The sequence below is a fragment of the Cherax quadricarinatus genome, chromosome 23, assembly GCF_038502225.1.
Source record: "Cherax quadricarinatus isolate ZL_2023a chromosome 23, ASM3850222v1, whole genome shotgun sequence".
NCBI classification, from domain to species: Eukaryota; Metazoa; Arthropoda; class Malacostraca; order Decapoda; family Parastacidae; genus Cherax; species Cherax quadricarinatus.
In genome coordinates this window covers 14,625,975-14,650,293 of record NC_091314.1, presented here as the reverse complement: position 1 = coordinate 14,650,293, position 24,319 = coordinate 14,625,975, and the positions used below count along the sequence as shown (strand labels likewise).

At 39.0% G+C, this 24,319-nt stretch overlaps 1 protein-coding gene across 4 annotated transcripts in view; it reads right to left on the bottom strand.

The window, feature by feature from the left end:
* The window catches only part of LOC128685742 (broad-complex core protein isoforms 1/2/3/4/5), a 505,734-nt gene that overhangs the window by 49,292 nt on the left and 432,123 nt on the right, over nucleotides 1-24,319 (bottom strand). Inside the window, exon 6 of one of the 4 annotated variants that reach the window (XM_070087944.1) lies at nucleotides 11,439-14,840. The exons of the other annotated variants lie outside the window; for them this stretch is intronic. Within the exon in view, the coding sequence (XP_069944045.1) occupies nucleotides 14,457-14,840 (384 nt within the window). The 3' untranslated portion in view covers nucleotides 11,439-14,456. Of the gene's footprint in view, nucleotides 1-11,438; nucleotides 14,841-24,319 lie in introns of those variants that run through there. 4 annotated transcript variants of the gene reach the window in all.

The window sequence follows — 24,319 nt, the reverse complement described above, 5'->3', positions numbered from 1 at the left end:
CCAGCAATTAAGTCGGCTCTTAATTAAAGACTTTAAAACATAGCTATTTTTTGAAGATTGCATCTGTGTGTAACTACTCAGCTTGTGCAAACTAAATAAAAAAGGAAAGGTGGCCAAAAAATTTCTTTCACTACTCTGAATACAACTCTCCCATTTAACCCATAAACGGTCCAAACGTATATATACGTTCTTACCGCTAGTGCCCCAAACATAAATATACGTTTTATTTTTCCTGCCTCCAAATTTGGCACGATTGACCCGAGATGCCTGGTCAGCATAGAATGGGTCTTAACACTCAGTGTGTGCAGTATTAAAAAAATCTGGGACCACTTAGTACCTTGTGGGAGCGCCAGTTATATTGAGCGCCAGCTGGAGCAAACAGTGTGGCAAACACCAAGGATTCACTGATGTAATGTCATATTAACACTCCCCTTTTAAGAGGAAAGTAATGTTAACCCCAAGTTTCGGGTCTGTCTATCTGTCTCTGTCTATTTCTGTCTATCTCTGTGTATCTCTATCTCTGTCTATCTGTTTCTGTCTATCTGTCTCTGTCTATCTGTCTCTATCTGTCTCACAGGTACACACAAATACAATTATACATAGTGTAAATTACCTAGGATAACCTAAAAAATCCAAAGTGCTATACTGTGCTTGTAGATATAATGCATAAGAATACCTGTTGCTTCACAGTGGCTCTCTGAGACAGACAGAGAAATAAGCAGAGAGAAAGAGACAAGCAGACAGAGAAATAAGACAGAGAGACATAATCAGAGATACAAGCTCATCAGATGTCATCCCTTTTCTCTGCACCCTCACTGGCACCCATCAAATGTCATCTCATATCTGATCTTATCACTGCACTCCTGGATGCTTGTCACTGAACACTTGTCTTGCACATTGTGTCAAGGGAATTTCTTCCTTCTTTCTCCTCCTTCTTCCTTCTTCTTCTTCTATACTCCCATGTGTCCAAAACATTGCTGGGATCTATAAATACTTTGTATATATTCCTAGACAATAGTAAATGACCAAGGCAGGTGTAAATGTCCACCTGTCAATGTGTTTGTGACAATTTGAGTACAATTTCAGTACCTAATATTAGTGTCAGAATAAAGATTGGTTATGAAATGACAAGAACTACAATAAACTGTAATTATCAGAACATAAAAATTATATAAAATAATATAAAAATGAGAAAAAATGGTATATCAGCAACACTTATGTAAGTGGCAGGACTCTATGTTGCCGTCAGGTGAGAATTAACCCGTAAACAGTCCAAACGTATATATACGTTTTTTTCAACATTTGAAAGTATGTAAAAAAAGTAGATCTTCTTTTTGTTTTTTTACATTTGAAAATGTGTAAAAAACTTTGATCTACTTTTTTTTCGTGTTATATTTGAAAATATGTAAAAAAAACGTAGATCTACTTTTGTAGCACTACACATGTGAACGTAGATCTGCTTGGACCGTTTACAGGTTAAGTGCCAACTTTGCAGCCTCATATCTCAGTAAGTACTGACCCTAATTTTTTTATTTTAATCCTATAACACTTAGAAAAATGTGCTCTTTATTTTCATTAAAAAATAATTTTTTTTATTTTTCAAAATATTCGGGGCACTGAGGTAGTGGACGTATGTGTATGTTTCGACCATTTACGGGTTAAATTTGATTATGAAACATTATTGATTATGATTATAATATTGCTTGGTTACTTGTGCAAAAAGTCTAAATATAACTACAGTAGGGCCCCGCTTTACGGCGTTCTGCTAATATGGACATTTCAAATTATGACCAAAACTTGCTATATGGCTCCCCCACCTGACTTTCTAATACAGTCACCACACCCCACCTGGTTTGTTTACATTCTCCATGAGCTCCTCATCTCCATTATGTCTAGAAACTTTCCAAAATTTCAAGTGTTTTAAAGTTACTTCATATTTCATATACATGTATACGGTGGACCCTTGATAATCGTAAGGCTCGAAAGTCATAATTTTCGAAAATTGCAACGTTATTTTTGTCAAAACATTGATTTGCAAATCATCGTTTGACTCGCAAATAATCGTTCATCTGGGACGTGTACACACAGCCCCGAGCCGCCTCACACTCCATTCCCAGCTAGTGTGCCATTGTTTATCAGTGAGTGAGGATGATCCCACGAGTTCATATGATACATTTCATAAAATTTCATTCATTTTAGTGCTTGCAACTGCTAAGTAAGTCATCATGGCTCCAAAGAAAGCTTCTAGCTCCAGCCCTTTGGTAAAGAATGTGAGAAACACACATAATTTAAGAAAAAGTTTGTAGAAAAATACGAAGGCAGTGGTGGTGGTAGAGTGGTAGCAGTTGTGATAGTGGTAGTTGGTGGTAGTGATGGTGGTAGAGGGTGCTAGCAGTTGTGATAGTGGTAGTGATAGTGGTAGGAGGAGGTAGTGATAGCGGTAGAGGGTGGTAGTAGTTGTGATGGTGGTAGTGGTTGTGATGGTGGTAGAGGGTGGTAGTGGTTGTGATGGTGGTAGAGGGTGGAAGTGGTTGTGATGATGGTAGAGGGTGCCTTCTTCAGTGATTCAGCGATTCTACTAACTTCTCCAATGTTGTTGGAGTTATACAGGGCTACAGAAAACACCGCCGCCTCAGCTGCTGCTTCACCACCATTATGGACGGCTTACTCACAGTGGTCCTTATATACCCAACAGCAACACAACACAACACCTCTCATGACATACATAATGACTTATTTTATTCATTCTAGAGTATATTCCATGTTTCTATGTTATTAATATTATTTATTATGTCATATAAGTTGAATTGTGATAGATAAATAAGCCGTAGAGTTGATATTAGTGTCATATTCTCCAATAATAAACTCGCCTCCAATCCTTCTGCCATAAATCAACAAAAGTCTTCAGTAAAGGCAAGTGTGATGTTAAATGTTCATTTATACATTTATTTGGCATTCTTTTCTACATGTAAATCTATATTTAACCCTTTGAGGGTCCGTCCCATAGATCTACGGCTGTACGTTCAGGGTCCAAACCGTAGATCTACGTCATGAGCTCAGCTCACTCTGATAAACTATGAGTGGTACATTTGGGCCTAGATATGAGAGAATACATCTATATGGTATGTGTGCACCACATAAAACAGATCCTGCAGCACACTGTGTATAATGAGAGAAAAAAACTGAAATCATGATTTTTCGATTAAAACAGCGACTTTGCAGTGTTTTTTCGTATGTTTTTTATAGTTCTATTTGCGATTTCTTGGTCTCATTTGATAGAATGGAAGACATATTACAGAAATCGAGATGATTTTGATTGGTTTTCGCACTGGAAATGGATTGAAACTGAGCTCAAAGTAGCAGAAATGTTAAATTTTTGCCGGTATTCAAGAGTAAACAAACGACCTCACACGTCTAATACACGCCAGCTGGTGGGTCTAATATGCATTCACAAATATGGTGATGATATTTATACAATTATTACAGTATTGCATAACAGTAAATCTTCTATTTTTTGTTGTGAATAAAAATTCATTATGTGAATAAAAAATCAAAATGGAATTTATTTGTAAAGCCTCAAAACGTAACTAATGAACAGAGGAAATGTAAGTTTAGTTCCAGGAATACCTACATTGTTTATTCTGGACCCTATTTTGAAATTGGAATATTTTGAACTTTGTGTTAAATTGGCCAAATTACCAATTTTCGGTCACTTTATTTTGTAGTTGAAACAGTTGACTTGGCGATTTCTTGTGCTCAATCGATAGAATAGAAGTAATACTAGTGAAATAGCTGAGAATTTGGTCGACTGGAATAATGTAATTGGCCTAAAATGGGAGTCAAAGTCGGCAAAATCGCCGATTCGTAAATATCGCTGACACATCAAAATTCGCGAGAGCATAATTTCGTCAATTTTCCATCAAATTTCGTACTTTTTGTTTTATTACATTCACAAAAAGATTCTCTACCATTTCATAAGAAAAAATAAAAAAAATTTTTTTTGAAAATTTTTGGACACTGGGGCACCACTTCAGATTTTGGCCTTGGACCCTGAAAGGGTTAAATACACATTTCTTTGCTGATCTCTGATGAAAATTAGACATGTGCAACATCTGGGTATATTTATTGTAGACGTTTTGCCATCCATGTGGCAGATGTTGTGCATGTGTCTAATTTTCCTCTTGTCAGTATAGTATACCATTCATATACAACTTGTTGATTTCTCCAGGCCTACTATACGGCAATAGGACTGCTGCAGTGTTCCACCTTATGTAAATGGATGTGACTCGGCCCTCCTTGGCCTGGCCTCACCTGGTATGCCTTCCCCTGGTCTGCCCTGCTGTACCCTACACTCCCTGCCTGCTTGCTGACTTGCCAGCCTGCTTGCTTGCCTGTCTTCTTCCTGGCCTACTTGCTGGCTCTGCCTGCCAGCCTCTAATCATTGAACATAAAGGCTTGAGAAGCTTTAAAAATAAGTTGGACAAGTCACAGTGTGACTTTATAAATGGTACAAGTCAGATCGAAACATCATCGCAAGCTCCTCTCTCCTGTGTGTGGATTATCTGTGTGTTGTTCCAGTCATGGTATTGAGCCTTTTTGTTCCTTATGTCATATATAGGTTGGGTGTGAAGAGGATCTGCCTAGTTAAGGGCTAGTAGATTTACTGCAGTGTTCCTTTAATTTTATCAACTGTCACATTTTCATTTATTCCCCCCTCCCTGAACTTCTGCTAGAATATGCTTTGAATAAGAACCATTTGACCCATTTTGAAGTCTCTCAAAAACTAGGATAGGCTTATCCTTGAGATATATGAAAAAAAAAAATTAAAGATTTTTCTTGGCAAATTACCGGAGGTCAACTTATACACGGAGCTGGGTTATACTTGGGTGTTTGCAGTATTGATTTACGTATCCTCTTCTAATCATCCAACAGAAAATCTCCATTTAATTAGATTATTTGTAATTTCAATTAAGTCTTCAATAAGGCTATTTTTCATCACAATGCTCTCTAGAAAAAGGGGAAAATGTGTTGCATTATCTAGTTTTCATGGAACTTAAGACAAGCTTTGTTGTATAATGTGTTCTTGCGAATGGCCCTTGCTATGTCCACATACTTTACATTTCATGTGACTAACATTTTCATACAAATGCAATGATCATAGATTCTTATAGCCTTATCTTAGTCTACTAGTAACAGTATCTTGTAGTCTGCTGAATTTGTCTTTCTCCATAGACATGATTTACCTGAAACATTTAATTATAGTGGGCAATCAATCAGCTTTTTCCTATCTGTTCTCTTATACTTTCTTCGAACTTGTTTGCTAGTGCTTTCCTAACAATTTTTAAATCTGTCAAGAGATCTATTTTTTCTTTTAACAAGCTGGCTGTCTCCTATCAGAGGAAATCCACAAAGGTTTAATTTTAACTCCTTTGTCACTAACTTGTGCATGCTTGTGTCTTGCCTCATACATAAGCATGTATATAGCCTCTCCTTGCTTAGCGGCATACTCGTTTACCAACGACTCAGACTTAAGACGGATTCTCCGACCAGTATGCATGCCTAAATAATGTATATTAGAGCTGATTTCCTCTATTCTCTTTGCTACAATATACAGTACACTACTGTATAAACATTTAAAAATATTCTAAAAAATTTATAAATGGTGCAAAGGTGACATTAAAACAACATCAAAGATGGTTGACACAAACCCACTACCATTATAGTATGTTCCTTGCTTAGTGACAAATTCATTTACCGACGTGGTCTTAGGAACGGAACTTTGTCAATAAGTGAGAAGAGGCTGTATAAGCTAATTATGGCAAGTAATGATATGGGGAAATAGTCAGTTATTGTCTGTATTTTCATATATGTAATGTTATGGCTGTACTACATAATAATGACCTAAACTACATTTGTAAGTATATTAATGACATTTTAATGGCTTTATTGTAACTGACAGCTGTTGAAAGAAAGAAATGCACTTCATGGGAAGTGCCTTGATGCCGGTGAGAGACTTTTGATCTCAGGAATTGGAGTTGCCCTCCCTTCCCTTGAATCAACTTGTCTCTCATTCCTTAACCCTTTTAGGGACCAGACCCCCCTCCCCTTGATCTGAAACTTGTTCTCTGGTTCCAAAATTTAAAAAAAAAAAAAAATAAAAAAAAAAATGAAATGATCTTTTTCTGAAGATAATGACACTAAAAGTATGAAATTTGATGGAAAACTTACAGAATTAAGCTTTTTCAAAGTTAGCACTCTCAGTGATACTTACGAATTGGTGATTTTGCCCACTTTGAGTCCTATTTTAGGTCAATTCCATTGTTCTTGGCTATTTCCCTAATATGCTTTTTATTCTATCAATTAAGCACAAGAAACAGCCCATCTAAGTATGTATTTCAACTACCAAATACAGGGATTAGAAATTGGTAATATGACAAATTTCAGAAAAATTAAAAACTGTCAATTTAACCCTTTGACTGTTTACGTCAACTGGAACAACGGAATTGGCTAAAAACAGGGCTCAAAGTCGTCGAAATCGGCGATATGTATATGTCGCCGAGACCACTAACTTTGCGGGAGCGTAATTCCGTGAGTTTTCAACCGAATTTCATACTTTTGGTGTCATTACCATGGGGAAAAGATTCTCTATCATTTCATAAGAAAAAATAATTTTTTTTTTCCCAAAAATTTATCGACATAGAATGACAGCTTCAGAAAGGAGCCTGCGACAGTCAAAGGGTTTAAAAATATGGTCCAGAATAAACACTGTAGACATTCCTGGCACTAAATCAATATTTCCTATGTTCATCAGTTACATCCCCAGGCCTCTCCTATATTACACTTGCTTTCCATTTTGAATTTTTATTCACACAAAAAATAGAAGATTTACTGTTACACAGACTACTGCATTATTGTGATGTCAGCATATTCGTGAATGTGTATTAGACCTGCCAGTTGGACACGTATTAGACGAGTGACACGATTAGTATCCTATGGATTATCGACAAAAATCAAATATTTCTGATACTTTGAGCTCATTTTCAAGCTACATGTACTTCTAGTCCTAAAACCAATCTAGGCCAAAATTTACTGCTCACAGCTTATCTAATTTGAGCTGAGTTCATCACATAATTCTACAGCATGGATTCTGAAAGGGTTAAGGCACTATAAGGCACCTACAGGCTAAGCACTCAACTGCCCCCATGAAACACAAAATAAAATATCAAAAGAAAACAGTGTTAGCCTGCCAGCATGGTAGACACAACTGTTCGGGTCATGTGATTGCAGACTCTAGAGTTAAATATTTTTAGTTAAGGTTTTTATGATATGGATAGTACCTTAAACTTAGGTAGTAGGCTGATAGACAGCAACCACCCAGGGAGGTACTACCGTCCTGCCAAGTGAGTGTAAAACGAAAGCCTGTAATTGTTTTACATGATGGTAGGATTGCTGGTGTCTTTTTTCTGTCTCTTAAACATGAAAGATTTCAGGTACATCTTGCTACTTCTACTTACACTTAGGTCACACTACACATACATATACAAGGATATATACCCCTCTGGCTTTTCTTCTATTTTCCTTCTAGTTCTTGTTTATTTCCTCTTATCTCCATGGGGAAGCGGAACAGAATTCTTCCTCCGTAAGCCATGTGTGTTGTAAGAGGCGACTAAAATGCCGGGAGCAAGGGGCTAGTAACCCCTTCTCCTGTATATATTACTAAATTTGAAAGGAGAAACTTTCGTTTTTCCTTTTGGGCCACCCTACCTCGGTGGGATACGGTTGGTACGTTGAAAGAAGAAAGAACCTTAAACAATGAAACAAATCATTTTCAAGTGTATTTAAGTGTAGCCAAGAGAATTCCTTTGGGTATTGATATTCTGCACTAAACTGAAGTTTTTCTTTTAGGTGCATATTAAGATAATTTAAATTTTCATAGCATCCACAGAGGCATGATATGTAAACCCACTATACTGTAAACTCTTCCACTTTCCTAAATTGTTTTAGCTCCTTGACTGATGGTTCATATTGCAATTCTGATACACAAGCTGAAATCCTTCTTGTTTAGCCTCAACTTCTTTGTATTGCATGTTAATTAATACTTCCCATGTATTCTCAGTATGTTGCCTGTCCTCCACCCACACACAGAAACTCAAAATTAGATTCCCAACTTGTGACCCATATGAAAATTTCATTTGGACAAAAATAAAAATGCAGATACTTTAATTACACTGTATATCCAGAGTGTACTTAACCCGTAAACGGTCCAAATGTATATATACGTTCACTACCCCACTGCCCCGAATATTTTGAAAAATAAAAAAATATATATTTTTTTTTAATGAAAATAAAGAGCACATTTTTCTAAGTGTTATACGATAAAAAAAAATTAGGGTTAGTACTTACAGAGACATGAGGCCGAGAAGTTGGCACTGGATGCTCACGTGATAGCAACATCGAGTCCTTCTGCTTACAGAAGTGTTGCCGATATACCTTTTTTTCTATTTTCATATTATTTTATATAATTTTTATGTTCTGATAATTACAATTTATAGTAGTTCTTGACATTTTATAACCAAACTTTGTTCTGACACTAGTATTAGGTACTGAAATTGTACTCACATTGTCACAAACATACTGAGAGGTGGACATTTACACCTGCCTTAGCCATTTACTATTGTCTTGGAATATGTATACAAAGTATTTATATGTCCCAGCAATGTTTTGGATATGTGGAAGTAGAGGAGGAGGAGGAGGAGGAGGAGAAGGAGGAGGAGGAGGAGGAGGAGGAGAAGGAAGGAGGAGGAAGGAGGAGGAGGGAGGAGGAGGAGGGATGGAGGGACGAGAAGGAGGGAGGGAGGAGGGAGGAGAAGGAGGGAGGAGGAGGAGGGAGAGGAAGGAGGGAGGAAGAGGAGGGAGATGGAGGAGGAGGAGGAGGAGGAGGAGGAGGAGGAGGAGGAGGAGGAGGAGGAGGAGGGAGGGAGGGAGGGAGGGAGGGAGGGAGGGACGCAGGGAGGGAGGAGGGAAGCAGGGAGGGAGGAGGGAAGCAGGGAGGGAGGAGGAGGAGGAGGAGGAGGAGGAGGAGGAGGAGGAGGAGGGAGGGAGGGATGGAGGGAGGGAGATGGAGGAGGGAGGAGGAGGAGGGAGAGGGAGGAGGAGGCAGGAGGGGGAGGAGGAGGGAGGAGGAGGAGGAGGAGGAGGGAGGAGGAGGAGGGAAGAGGAGGAGGGAGAAGGGAGGAGGAGGGAGAAGGGAGGAGGAGGTAGAAGGGAGGAAGAGGGAGAAGGGAGGAGGAGGAGGGAGGAGGGAGAGGGAGGAGGGAGAGGGAGGGGGAGGAAGGAGGGGGAGGAAGGAGGGGAGGAAGAAAGGGGAGCAAGGAGGGGGAGGAAGGAGGGGAGGAAGGAGGGGAGGAAGGAGGGGAGGAAGGAGGGGAGGAGAAGGAGGAAGAGGGAGGAGGGGGAGGAAGGAGGAGGGGGAGGAGGAGGAGGAGGGAGGAGGAGGAGGAGGGAGGAGAAGGAAGAGGAGGAGAAGGGAGAGGAGGAGGAGAGATGAGGAGCAGGGAGGAGGATGGAGGAGGAGGAGGGAGGAAGAGGAGGAGGAGGAGGAAGAGGAGTAAGAGGAGGAGGAGGAGGGAGGAGGAGGGAGGAGGGAGGAGGAGGAGGGAGGAGGAGGAGGGAGGAGGAGAGAGGAGGAGGGAGGAGGAGGAGGGAGAAGGGAGGAGGAGGAGGGAGAAAAAGGAGGGAGGAGGAGGAGGGAGGAAGAGGGAGGAGGAGGAGGAGGAGGAGGGAGGAAGAGGAGGAGGGAGGAAGAGGAGGAGGGAGGAAGAGGAGGGAGGAAGAGGAGGAGGGAGGAAGAGGAGGGAGGAGGAGGGAGGGAGGAAGAGGAGGGAGGAGGAGGGAGGAGGAGGAAGGAGGAGGGAGGAGGAGGAAGGAGGAGGGAGGAGGAGGAAGGAGGAGGGGGGAGGAGGAGGAAGGAGGGAGGAGGAGGGAGGAGGGAGGAGGGAGGAGGAGGGAGGAGGAGGAGGGAGGAGGAAGGAGGAAGGAGGAGGGAGGAGGGAGGAGGAAGGAGGGAGGAGGAAGGAGGAGGAGGGAGGAGGAGGGAGGAGGAGGAGGAGGAGGAGGAGGAGGGAGGAGGAGGAGGAGGAGGGAGGAGGAGGAGGAGGAGGGAGGAGGAGGAGGAGGAGGAGGAGGAGGAGGAGGAGGAGGAGGAGGAGGAGGAATAGGAGGAGGAGGAGGAGGAGGAGGGAGGAGGAGGAGGAGGAGGAATAGGAGGAGGAGGAGGAGGAGGAGGAGAATAATATTATTAATAATAATAGGTAATAATAAGTTCCCTTGAAGCATGAAAAACAAAGTCCACCCCTGACAGTGACATGATAAGATGAGATAACAACTGATAAGAGCTGATGTTTGATGAGCATACTCGTGTGTGCAGTGATAACACTTGATAAGAAAAGATTAGAGGTGACATTTGATGAGCATCAGCCCTGTTTTGTTTTCGCTGGTACACAAACATGTCTGTCCGTCAAGCTCCCTGTCTATCCGTCTAGTTCTCTGTCTCAAGAGAGAGCCATAAGACTGCATCATCACGTTTACTCATCTTCTAGCAGAGTATAGCAGTTTGTCTGGATTTTTTCGGTTATCCTAGGTAATTTACACTATGTATACTTGTATTTTTGTGTACCTGTGAGACAGAGATAGACAGACAGAAAGAGATTGACAGAGACAGATAGAGATAGACAGGGATAGACAGAGACAGGCAGAGATAGACAGAGACAGATAGACAGAGACAAAGGTAGACAGAGACAGACAGAGACAAGAGAGACAGACATAGATACAGACAGACAAACGGAGATAGAGCCAGGCCGCCAGCAGCTGGCCAGCCAGCCAATCAGCCAGTCAGCTAGCTAGCCAGCCTGCCAGCCAGCCAGAATTGTTTCTCTTTACTTAGGGCATAGGTTATAAGACATTCTGAAAGGGTGTTGCATAAATGTTGCACATGGGTTATTATCGAGATTTTTTTTATATTTCATTGACCACTTATGGCCACATCCACCTGAAAGCCACTAAACTCGGGGTCAAAAATCACTTTCCTCTTAAAATGGGAGAGTTAATACTACATAAAATCAGTGAATCCCAGGTGTTTGCTGCGCTGTTTGCTGTAGTTGGCCCTCATTTGAACTGGTGCTCCCACAAGGTACTAAGTAGTCCCAGATTTTTTTAATACCACGCACACTGAGTGTTAGGACCCATTCTATGCTGACAAGGCATCTCAAGCCAATCATGCCAAATTTGAAGGCAGGAAAAATAAAACGTATATATACGTTTGGGGCACTAGCGGTAAAAACGTGTATATACGTTTGGACCGTTTACAGGTTAAAGTATTTTTCTAATAATTTTTTATATATATTACAAATGTAATAAAACTGCTGAGGTAAAAAAGAATTCTTTATTTTTCAATGCTTATTTAGGATTTTGCAACCAATGAGATTAATGTATGATATAACACATTTATTGAGCCAATGTACACAACACTGGGCAGTCCCTATTGCATCACATATCTGTGGAATTTTCCTTAAAAATAAAATATGGATTTTGTGGAAAAGTAGGAAAAAATGGTAGGCATTAGAATTAAAATAGGCAACGAGGAAAATGAATATTGCTTAGATGAATGATTTTCAGAACAGCATTCATAGTCATAGTGTTCAACCTGCACCAGCATTCATTGTAGTAGTATTTGACTTTTTGCATTATTACATCTTAACATTCAATAAAATATTGTATTTGTTGATTTATATGATCTCTTCATAAAATATTAGCCCTTCATAAAAAGCAACTTAAATTATGTTTTTTGTTGGGATTTAAGGCAGGGAATGTCTATTATTTAATATGATGTTAGCTTATCAAACAATAACCGATATGTCTTTCGCCCAGACAGACCTGGAAAGCAAGATAAACCCACTGAGTAACTTAACGGAACCTCAGATTCAAATATGTTACCTGGAAATACTAATAATGATTATAAATAAGTATACATCTTAATATTTCGGTTCTGGTTTTCCTAGGGAAAAGATACATAATGGTATAATTTATGTAGCATATAAGTTGATTTTTCCTATGCTTATCAACACAGTAACACTATTCATAAAAATATATAACAAGAAGCAAAGGAAATTGCATAAAATTCCTTTCAGTCAAAAAATAATTTTTATTACTGTAATACTGCAAACTGCCTTTAGTGAACTACTACAACTTAATTGAACTTTTTGAATATTATACAAAGGCTACATACACTACAGTATTAATGGACTACTGGCATTCCATTAGCCCATTATCTGTTTCAATACACTGTCAAAACTGCAGTCTTTGCTCTGTTGAACATGTTATCCTGGCATAAAATACAGAAGTCATGTTTGTTAATTAATCAGTTCACTGTCGGAAACCCCAAAATTAAAAGTGCTGACAATATTGACATCTGAAGAAAAACTCTGAAATGGTAGAGAATCTTTATCTGAAGGTAATGAGGCCAAAAATATGAAATTTGATGAAAAAACTTACAGAATTACCCAGGCGCAAAGCACAAGGTTAGCAGTCTGGGCACAATTGACACACCAGTGATTTTTGCCCACTTTGAGTCATGTTTTGCTATATTATCTTCCATTCTCTCAATTGAGCACAAGAACCAGCCTATTCAAGTATCAGAGCTAACCCATAAACTGCCAGTTTTACACAAAATTTAAAAATAATACAATTTAAAGTCAGAGGTTTGCTTTTCTCACCATGCACCATGTGGGACATGTTTCTTTTTATACTGTACAAACTCATTCTCTCGTGTCTAGGTCAAAATTTACCACTCACAGCTTATCTGAGGGAGCTGAGCTCAAAATGTAGATCTACATATGAAACCCTGGAGTCAATATCGTACATCTACAGATGAGACAGCAAAAAGATTAAAATATAAATGACACGTGCATTCTAGCTTGTGTCACAGTATTGGTTAAAGTATAATGTCTTACACAGTTCAGAAGGGTGTGGGAAAAACATAAGAATCAACACAAACTGTGCATTTATCTACAAATGAAATCTTTCTACTTTTAAAAGCTAAAATATACAAAGAATTTGTGTGCTACTGTAGCCAACTAGAAATCTTTCAGACAATGTTGTGTATGTACTGTCCTTACATAACAAAATCTTTTTCATTACATACTTCATTCCACCATATAAACTCATTAAGACTTAATGATATCAAGAAATAAGACACAACTTATAAATTTAGTTTAAAATATAAAGGGAACATTGATATTCTCTGCTAGTCAGAAAAATTGTATACCATAAGCAAATTGTATACCATAAGCATTTGCATTATGCAGTTTCTAATATGGATGACCAATTTTGTTTTTATACCTATATCTCTGAACAAAGCTAAAATAGGTGATCTAAATGGTATAAAATGGTACTTATTAACTTGAAAAGTATACATAAGTTATATCTTAAATTATAACAAAAATGACATTACAAAATACTATCGAGATCTAGTTTATAGGAACAAAAAATAGAGACAATACAAACAAGAAAAGCATGCACTACTACTGTAACCAAAAATAAAAAAACTGAGAAATAAGAAAATCTTGATAATTATTAAGCATAAAAAATATTTTCAGTACAAAGCCATCAATTAACTTATTCTTACAAAATTATCATTAAAGGAGGCTCAGTTTTCATGACTCACTGATTCAGATTAAAGTAGGAAACTCAGTGATTCAGATTAAAGTAAACTCTTTGTACTCATTAGCATTTTGGTAAACATATACTAATACCACATTCACGACTTATCTATTTTCAGCATTCCAAGTAAGTGAACTCTATACCCTCGCCTCCAGTATAATACTTGATGGAAGAGGTACCTATCCTTTGGGTGAAGATTCAAGCATCATTTAAAATCCTTTTGTAATAAGCCTAAAGGATTAGTAAAGCATTACTTTTTACAGAGAACTATATAAGGAGAGGTTGCAAAATCTGCTTAGGTGTGGAGAGGAGATAGTAAGCACCTATTGCATAAAAGGTTTGCAATTATCTTGTCACATCTAATGTAACCATATGACAAGTTTAGATTTCTTCCTCTAGTCCCAGAGATTATGACATAGGAGATTACAAATAAATTACAAGATATGTGAAATGATTACAAGTCAAGGTGAGCTGAATCTTACTATCTCTTACCCTATTAAAAAAAATGTCTCACCAATGTACCTAACGCAGTTTTTACTGGTAAACTAATATTTCTGTATTCATGAATTCTACATTCACTGTATTTTCCAGGAATATAATACTTATGAATATATAAGCCTTACTGTACACTACAGCTCAGTGAGGATTTCTATTATGTAGTTTAAATTAATGGTTAGCAAAATCACAACTAAAGTAAAATTGTCAGTGAATAGAGGAGCCCTGCTTCTGGTCCAGGATCATTAATTAACTACATCCTTTCCCTTATGGGTTAGCATATGACTATTTAGGGTTGATTTTTGTGTAGCACGATATGGGCAGAAAGTGCAAGCATAGGGCTTCTCCCCAGTATGTCGCCGGACATGAGCTTTCAAGATACTCTTGTGGGAAGAACTATACTGGCAATATGGGCAGGAAAATGGTCTATCTCCAGTATGTGTATTGATATGTTCTTCCAAGAGAGCTTTTCTTGTTGTTCTATAGGAACAAAATGGGCATAAATACGGCTTCTCCCCAATTTGTTTTAAAACATTGGTCCTGAGATTATTGCTGATGCAGGTGAGCCCCTGCCAGTCTTGTGTGGTGCTTCTTCCATCAGGCCATTGACTGTTAGTCTCCCGGTCCACCTGCAGAGGAGGCTTCATCTTACTTTTCATTATAATGCAAAGGTGAAATATTTTTAAGTAGCCTGATATAAAGGGAATAAAGTGTGATACAGGTATATAGGTGTGTGTGTGTGTGTGTGTGTGTGTGTGTGTGTGTGTGTGTGTGTGTGTGTGTGTGTGTGTGTGTGTGTGTGTGTGTGTGTGTGTGTGTGTGTGTGTGTGTGTGTGTGTGTGTGTCTGTGTGTGTGTGTGTGTGTGTGTGTGTGTGTGTGTGTGTGAATAAACAGAAAAGATGGAAATATTTAGCCCCAGATCTTTTGCAATCCCATGTATTGTCAGGAGTATGCAATGCTGCAAGACAGCAACAGACAGGAGAGGAAATTCTCTGTGGCAAGGGAAGGTATCAATGGCAGTCCATGATGCCTTCTGCCTTGCCTCAGAGAATTTCCCCTCCTATCTGTTACTGTCTTGCAATACTGCATAGCTCCTCACAAATGAATGAGAGTGCAAAAGATCTTAAGCTAAAGATTTCCATCCCCTGTTCTGCATTGTTAAAATCGCTTGTTTGCGACTGTATTGCATATGTACACACACACACACACACACACACACACACACACACACACACACACACACACACACACACACACACACACACACACACACACACAATGTTCATACCTAATGTGATTAGTTTCTGACTTGTAAGTGTTAAATATATCAATTGTATGTTTACTCATCTGGTAATTCTTCCATAATACATACACTGGACAATTCATAAGAGAAGTTCAGTAAGGCTTTACTTCTGTATGGTAACGTACCTAACCTTTTTCACACCCACATGAGTTTATTTGAAAACTGTTACCTAGAAATTAAATTAAGACACTAAACAGACTGTGACATGTACATCTGAGAGCATTACTACTATATTGCATTACGACATAAACATTAAGAAATTACAAAATTACTCCTCTTCTAGAATACTGACAACTTTTTGCAGTGACAGTTTTTTACAAGATGCACAATATAGATACTGTACATAAATTATTTAAAGAAAAATTCAACAAAATTCCGAATCTGCATATAACTAATAAAAAAAATATAAACTGAATGATCAAATTATAATACTATTTATATAAAATTGCAAAATTCAGGGTAAATATTTGATGGGTTGATGTTGTGGGATAGTTGAGTGCTCAAAGATATTAAGAGACACTAAAGAATTCTCCAGCATGCACAAAAGGAGACTAATGAGAATATATTTACACTGCATAAGCACACATTATACTAACTCCAATAGAGCAGGCAATCCAATGTATGAAAAACATAAAAAAATGCATAGTCTTGCTTAAAAGTATCAAAGAAAGATAAGGTAGCAATATTCAAAGTCAAAATTCTAAGCATAGGAAACACAATGCAGTAATAAAAGTAATACAGTGGACCCTCGTTTTTCATAAGGCTCAAAAGTCATAATTTTCGGAAATCATAACTTCTTTTTCATCAAAATTGACTCGCGAATCGTCAATTGACTCACAAATAGGTGTTCGTCTGAGACGTGTACGTACAGCCCTGAGCCACCTCACACTCCATTCCCAGCAAGTGTGCCATTGCTTATCAGTGAGTGAGGATGATCCCACGAGTTCATACAATACATTTCATAATATTCCATTCGTTGTAGTGCTTGCAACTGCTAAATAAGTCACCATGGCTCCAAAGAAAGCTTCTAGTGCCAGTCCATTGGTAAAGAATGTGAGAAACACATATAATTTAAGAAAAAGTTTGTAGAAAAATACAAAAGTGGTGGTGGTAGAGTGGTAGCAGTTGTGATAGTGGTAGAGGGTGGTAGCAGTTGTGATAGTGGTAGAGAGTGGTAGTGATGGTGGTAGCAGATGTGATAGTAGTAGAGGGTGGTAGTGATGGTGGTAGAGGGTGGTAGTGGTTGTGATAGTGGTAGAGGGTGGTAGTGGTTATGATAGTGGTAGAGGGTGGTAGTGGTTGTGATAGTGGTAGTAGTTGTGATGGTGGTAGAGGGTGCCTTCTTCAGTGATTCAGCAATTCTACTAACTCCTTCAATGTTGTTGGAGTTATACAAGGCTACAGAAAACACAGCCGCCTCAGCTGCTGCTTCACCACCATTATGAACGGCTTACTCTCAGTGGCACTTATACACCCAACAGCAACAACAGAACACCTCTTGTGACATACATAATGACTCATTTTATTCATTCTAGAGTATATTCCATGTTTCTATGTTATTAATATTGTTTAATATGTCATATTAGTTGAATTATGATAGATAAATAGGCCGCAGAGTTGATATTAGTGTCATATTCTCCAACAATAAACTCGCCTTGTCTCCCTCTGCCCCGTCTGCAATATACCAACAAAAGTCTTCAATAAAGGTAAGTGTGATGTTAAATGTTCATTTACATATTTTAATAGTGCTTTACATTTGTTTGGCATTCTTTTCTGCATGTAAATCTATATTTAAGCTAGGGAAGTGGCTAGGGAAGTGACCCCTGAAGTGACCTAGAGTTCTTATGGAGGGGGATTCCCCTTCCAAACAATAACCTCTCTTCCCTCTCTCCTCCTCCCTGTCTTCCGTTCATCAACAGCCTTCAATAAAGGTAACTGTCAAGTTGAATGTTCATTCTTTTGTGCATGTAAATCTATCTTTAAAGTAAAAAAAAAATTTGTTGATACTTTTGGGTGTCTGGAACAAATTAACTGGATTTACATTATTTCTTATGGGGAAAATGGATTTGCAAATCATCACTTTCGATAACAATCACACTCCATACACTAATAAGAATCTTCAATAAAGGTAAGTGTCCTGTTATTATTGTTTCACTCTTCATGTCTCATTGTTTTCTGTGTATGTGCATCTATATTTCATGTAAAAAATTATTTTGTTTTAATACTTTTGGGTGTCTGGAATGGATTAACTGGATTTACATTATTTCTTACAGGGAAAATGGTTTCACATATCGTCAATTTTGCCATTAGTCACACTCTCTGGAATGGATTAATTACGAAAAATGAGGGTCCACTGTATGTGATGTAATATGACAAAGTAGCTGATACAAATTCAGGCTTTGCACTCCTGCACAATGTACATGTATATGGACCCTGTGGTGCTGAAAAATGTACTAACACATGACCACACAAGCACCACCCTTGTCTTATGTACTACTAGTACTAGGTGCAGCTGTACCAACATGAATGTAGTGTTGCTCAGTGCACTGAATATATTTCCAATGTATAAAGATAAGAAAGAAATACAGTGGTACCTTGACTTACGAGTTTAATTCGTTCTGTGATCGAGCTCATAACTCAATTTGTTCGTATATCAAATTAATTTTCCTCACTGAAATTAACTGCAATGTCATTAATCCGTTCCAGCCCCCAAAGAACCACCCCATTTATAAATAAGAAATATTGTATATTCCAGCCACCACCTTCACTACTCCACCCACCACCATCTCTCCTACACCCACCACCCTCACTACTCCACCCACCACCATCACTACTCCACCCACCACCTTCACTACTACACCCACCACCATGACTATTCCACCCACCACCATCACTGTCCACTGACCACCATGACTACTCCACCCACCATCACTACTCCACCCACCACTATCACTACTACACCCACCACCATCACTACTCCACCCACCACTATCACTACTACACCCACCACCCTCACTATTCCACCTACCATCATCTCTACTCCACCCACCACCTTCACTACTACACCCACCACCCTCACTACACCACCCACCACTATCACTACTCCACCCACCACCATGACTACTCCACTGACCATGACTACTCCATCCACCACTATCACTACTACACCCACCACCCTCACTACTCCACCCACCACCATCACTACTACACCCACCACTATCACTACTCCACCCACCACCATCACTACTCCACCCACCACTATCACTACTCCACCCACCACTATCACTACTCCACCCATCATCACTACTCCACCCACCACCTTCACTACTCCACCCACCACCCTCACTACTCCACCCACCACTATCACTACTCCACCCACCACCATGACTACTTGATTGACCACCATGACTACTCCACCCATCATCACTACTCCACCCACCACCTTCACTACTACACCCACCACCCTCACTACTCCACCCACCACCCTCACTACTACACCCACCACCATCACTACTACACCCACCACCATCACTACTCCACCCACCACCATCACTACTACACCCACCACCTTCACTACTACACCCACCACCTTCACTACTACACCCACCACCATCACTACTACACCCACCACCATCACTACTACACCCACCACCTTCACTACTTCACCCACCACCATGACTACTCCACCCACCATCATCACTACTCCACCCACCACCATCACTACTCCACCCACCACCATCACTACTACACCCACCACCATCACTACTCCACCCACCACCATCACTACTCCACCCACCACCATCACTACTACACCCACCACCATCACTACTCCACCCGCCACCATCACCACTCCACCCACCACCATCACTACTCCACCCACCACCATCACTACTCCACCCACCACCATCACTACTACACCCACCACCTTCACTACTACACCCACCACCATCACTACTCCACCCACCACCATCACTACTCTACCCACCACCATCACTACTCCACCCACCACCATCACTACTCCACCCACCACTATCACTACTCAACTCACCACCATGACTACTCCACCCACCACTATCACTACTCCACCAACCACCATGACTACTCCACCCACCACTATCACTACTCCACCAACCACCATGACTACTCCACCCACCACTATCACTACTCCACCAACCACCATGACTACTCCACCCACCACTATCACTACTCCACCCACCACCATCACTACTCCACCCACCACTATCACTACTCTTCTCACTATTATCAGTACTCCACCCATTATTATCACTACTCCACCCACCACCATCACTACTCCACCAACCACCATCACTACTCCACCCACTATTATCAGTACTGTACCGACTTTAATTAATGTTTCTGGAAAAACTCAGAGTGTTGAAATGGAGGTTACTTCTTCCCTGGATTTATACAAGAACCAAACAAGGGACGAGGTGCCTCACTACAATCTGGGATTAGTGTGGTAGTATTATCCTTCCAGTTATGTCTTGGAAGAACATGTGGGATGGGATGAAGTACCTGACATTCCTCTGGGTAGACAGTTGGATTTGACTTCAGATATGCCGCCCATTAGTATAGTGTATCTGAACCTCGCTTGTAACTCGGATTATGGCTTGTAACTCAAAGCAAAAAATCGACCGAGCAACAGCTTGTAGCTCGGAAAACTTGTAAGTTGGGGCACTCATATGTCAAGGTACCACTGTACTAGTAACACAGTTGCAAGAGACACTGAAGTGCAGCACCTGACCCTCTATGCCTAATTAATAAATGCTTTAATGTGTTTCTGCCTTCTACGAGCAAGAAGAAGAATACTCAAGATATTTTTTATGCAGTCATGTAAGAAGGCATAGTCACAACAAAGACAATTCTGGTAGAAAACACATTTTTCACTGTATCATATGCAGACACAACCTCTTAATAAAGATTTCAATTGGTGTTTGTGTGTTTATCATGGTGAGTATATATGACTAATGACATCTATGTTTTGCAGTCAGTGTCTCCTGTAGATCTATGTTTTGAGCAAAGCACCCTCAAATATGCTCAAAGTGGTAAATACACCTACCATCCGACTTACGACCGAGTTCGGTTCCGAGAAACTGGTCGTAAGTTGAAATGGTCGTAAGTCGAACTTTACTACTGAATATCAACAAAACATTTTTGTAATGACTTTATTTTATTGTTTTATTTTAATATTTCATGTTTTACTTTACTTTTTATGCTGTTAGTATTGTATTTTATACTGAAAGGTTTAGGATAAACACTGTGTACAACACAAATAGTTGTTTATTTCCCAGAAATTTGGCATAAAAAACACGGTCATAAGTCGAGCAGCTCGTAAGTCGGATGGTAGGTGTATTGGTCCAGACATAAGAATGGGACTGTGCAGTGAATGAGCATAGTATAAAAAACTCCCGCCTCATGCAGTGCATAATGGGAAAAGCAAATGTCTGATCAAATGTCTTCTTTAAAATAGGAGCTTTGAGTTTTCTAAGATGCTTTTCATAGCATGGTTCTTGGAATGAATCGACTGAATGGAAATTATACTAATGAAATAGAATATCTCTGTTCAGTTTTATGGCAAGAAATAGCTTGAAACAGGGCTTAATGTAGCAGAATTGTTTGATTTTTTACTATTTTCCTGAGGAAGGGTAAGGGCACCTCCCAGTCTGTTTTATGGGTTTTTACTAGGTCTGCTTTTATTATTGGGACTCCCCAAACTATGACCAATCATTCTCGACTATATTTTATTAATCCAAAAAAAAGGATAAAACCAATTTTTTTGTGTGTGATGATGGATTCAAAATGGAAGGCAGGTGTAATACATGATTAATGAATAGAGGATAGGTTGCTTTACTGGCTGAAATGCACATAGCATTTATTTTGGATTCTGTTTTTAAATTGAAATTTGTTGAATTTTGTGTAAAACTGGTCAAATTTCCAACTTGTCTACTTTATAGAGTAGTTCTAATAGTTGAGTGGGCATCTTCTTGTGCTTAATCGATGAAACAGAAGGCATACTAGCAAAATAGCTAAGCATTTGGTCAAATTGAGAAATAGATTTGACTTAACCCTTTCACTGTCGGTCCCACAATATTATGGCTTGCAAGCCAGTGTCGGTCCCGTAATAGTACACCAAAATTCTAGTGACTTAATCTTGCGGGAGAAAGCTGGTAGGCCTACATATGAGAGAATGGGTCTGAGTAGTCAGTGTGTGCTGTATATAAAAAAAATCCTGCAGCATGCAGTGCATGAGAAAAAAAAATCTGATCATGTTTATTTGTTTAAAACAGTGACTTGCGGTGTAATTTTGTATGGTGAAAATTAGACACATATGCAACACCTGGGTATCCTTAATGTAGATGTTTTGCCATCCAGTGGCTTTATCAATACAAATTCTAGGACATAAATAACAAAAAAAAAGGCACAATACCGTGACTGGAACAACACACAAAAAACCCGCACATAGAAGAGAGGAGCTTACGACGACATTTCGGTCAGACTTGGACCATTTACAAAGTCACACTGACTTTGTGTATGTGGCTATGTATCAGCAGCAGATGAGAGTTTGTCTGGAGACAGAACAAAATACTCCTTGAATATTTCACTAATATCAACTCTACGGCTTATTTGTCACAATTCATCTAACATAATAAACAATATAACACAGAAACTTGATATATACTCTAGAATCAATAAAATATGTCATTACAAATGTGGCTTTGACGGCAGACGAGAGTTTGTCTGGTGAGAGGACAAAATACAGTAGACTCCTGGTTTTCGTAATTAATCCATTCCAGAGAAAGTGACTAAACCCAAATCTGACTTTCGTATTTTTCTACAAACTTTTTCTTAAATTATATGTGTTTCTCACATTCTTTACCAAAGGACTGGGACTAGAAGCTTTCTTTGGGCCCATGGTGACTTATTTAGCAGTTACAAGCACTAAAAAGAATGGAATACAAAATGTATCATATGAATGCGTGGGATCGTCCTCACTAGCTGGTAAACAAAGGCACAGTGGCTGTACATGGAGAGTCAGGGCCACTCAGGCTGCGTGGACATGTTCTGGACGAATGACTTATACCGAGTTCAGTGATGATCACCAAGCCAATATTTTGACGAAAAAACATTACTTATTCCGAATATTACTTATTCCGATGACGACATAATCCGGGGGTCTACTGTACTCCTTCAAAATTTCGCTAACATCAACTGTACGGCTTATTTATCTATCACAATTCATCTCCTATGACATAATAAATAATATAAATAACACAGAAACCTGATATATACTCTAGAATGAATAAAAAATGTCATTATGTGACTGGTGGAGGCAGCCACATCCGCTCCCGCACTGTGGTAATCACACCATCTACTGACGACCTTTTGAAGCCGTCTATTATTATAATCTCATTATTATATCTCATAAATGTCTAACCTGTGACCCAATAAAATTTTGTTATTTTTTTAATTACATAACCTAACAGAATACGTACTCCATTCTATTGACTGCACAGTAACACAGTAAATGACCACATGACCTGTCTTTGTAATACTCATTTGTGCTAAATTGTTATCTGTTTACAATAATGTTTTTACCACTGAATATATCATTGCTTAGTTAATCTTAAGTTAATTTTAAGCCTGCCCATAATGCTTTGCATACAAGGGGCTTTGGCATGTTGCACTTTAATAACTGTATTCCTTTGTACTTCCCTGTACCATGTTCAAATTAATAAATAAATAAATAAATAAATAATTATTATATAGTAGATTATTATTATACATGCATTACTATTGTATGTATGTATTATTATTATTATTATTATTATTATTATTATTATTATTATATTATACTATTATTATATATGTATATTATCACAATATAAATAATTTGTAATTTTTATTCACACAAAAAATAGAAGATTTACTGTTATGCAGACTACTGCATTATTGTAATAACTGTATAAATAATGTCAACCCATTCATGACTGCATATTGTACATGAATATCTCCAAAGAATTGAATATTTCTGCTACTTTGAGCTCATTTTCAAGGTACTTTTCGTCGTGAAACCAATCAAAATCATATCTGTTTCTGTAATATATCTTCCATTCTATCAAATGAGATAAAAAAAAACAAGAATACAACCATAAAAAACATACAAAAATACTGCTAAGGGGCGGCTAATGGCTGAGAAGTGAACTCCCCTATTTATGGTCCGATTTCTTTCATTTTTGGTGTACGTTAAAAAGCATCTTTCCATCATACATTGCCCAAGTTTCAATAAGATATTCCAACAAACAACTGAGATCCAATTCCTTAGATCAAGAGCAAGAGCCCCTCACCAGCATCAAGGAACCTCCCTTGAGGCCCGTTCGCATCTGAAATTTTTGCTCTTGTCTGGAAGCAGAAAATCAACTGAGCGACTGTTCGTATCTGGAAAAACTCGCATGTGGATGTACTCATGATTAGAGGTTCCATTGTATACTGATAACTAGTATACAATCCCCTTGCTGTTGCATTACCCAAGGGCAAGTGGTATAGATATGTGGAACAGCTAGAGCAACAAGGAAGCATATGCCAAAATTGAGGACACTAAATAAGGAAAATGAAATGCAGGAATTTGCAAATGACGATATCATGGCAATTCATTGGCATGATGTCATCAATGACACAATGTGACAATGCTGATAACTAATCACAAAAATGAGTTACAATGGATGGGTTTTAGAAAATCAGAAACACAGGTGAAGACACTGAAAAGTTAGTCGCAGTGACAGATT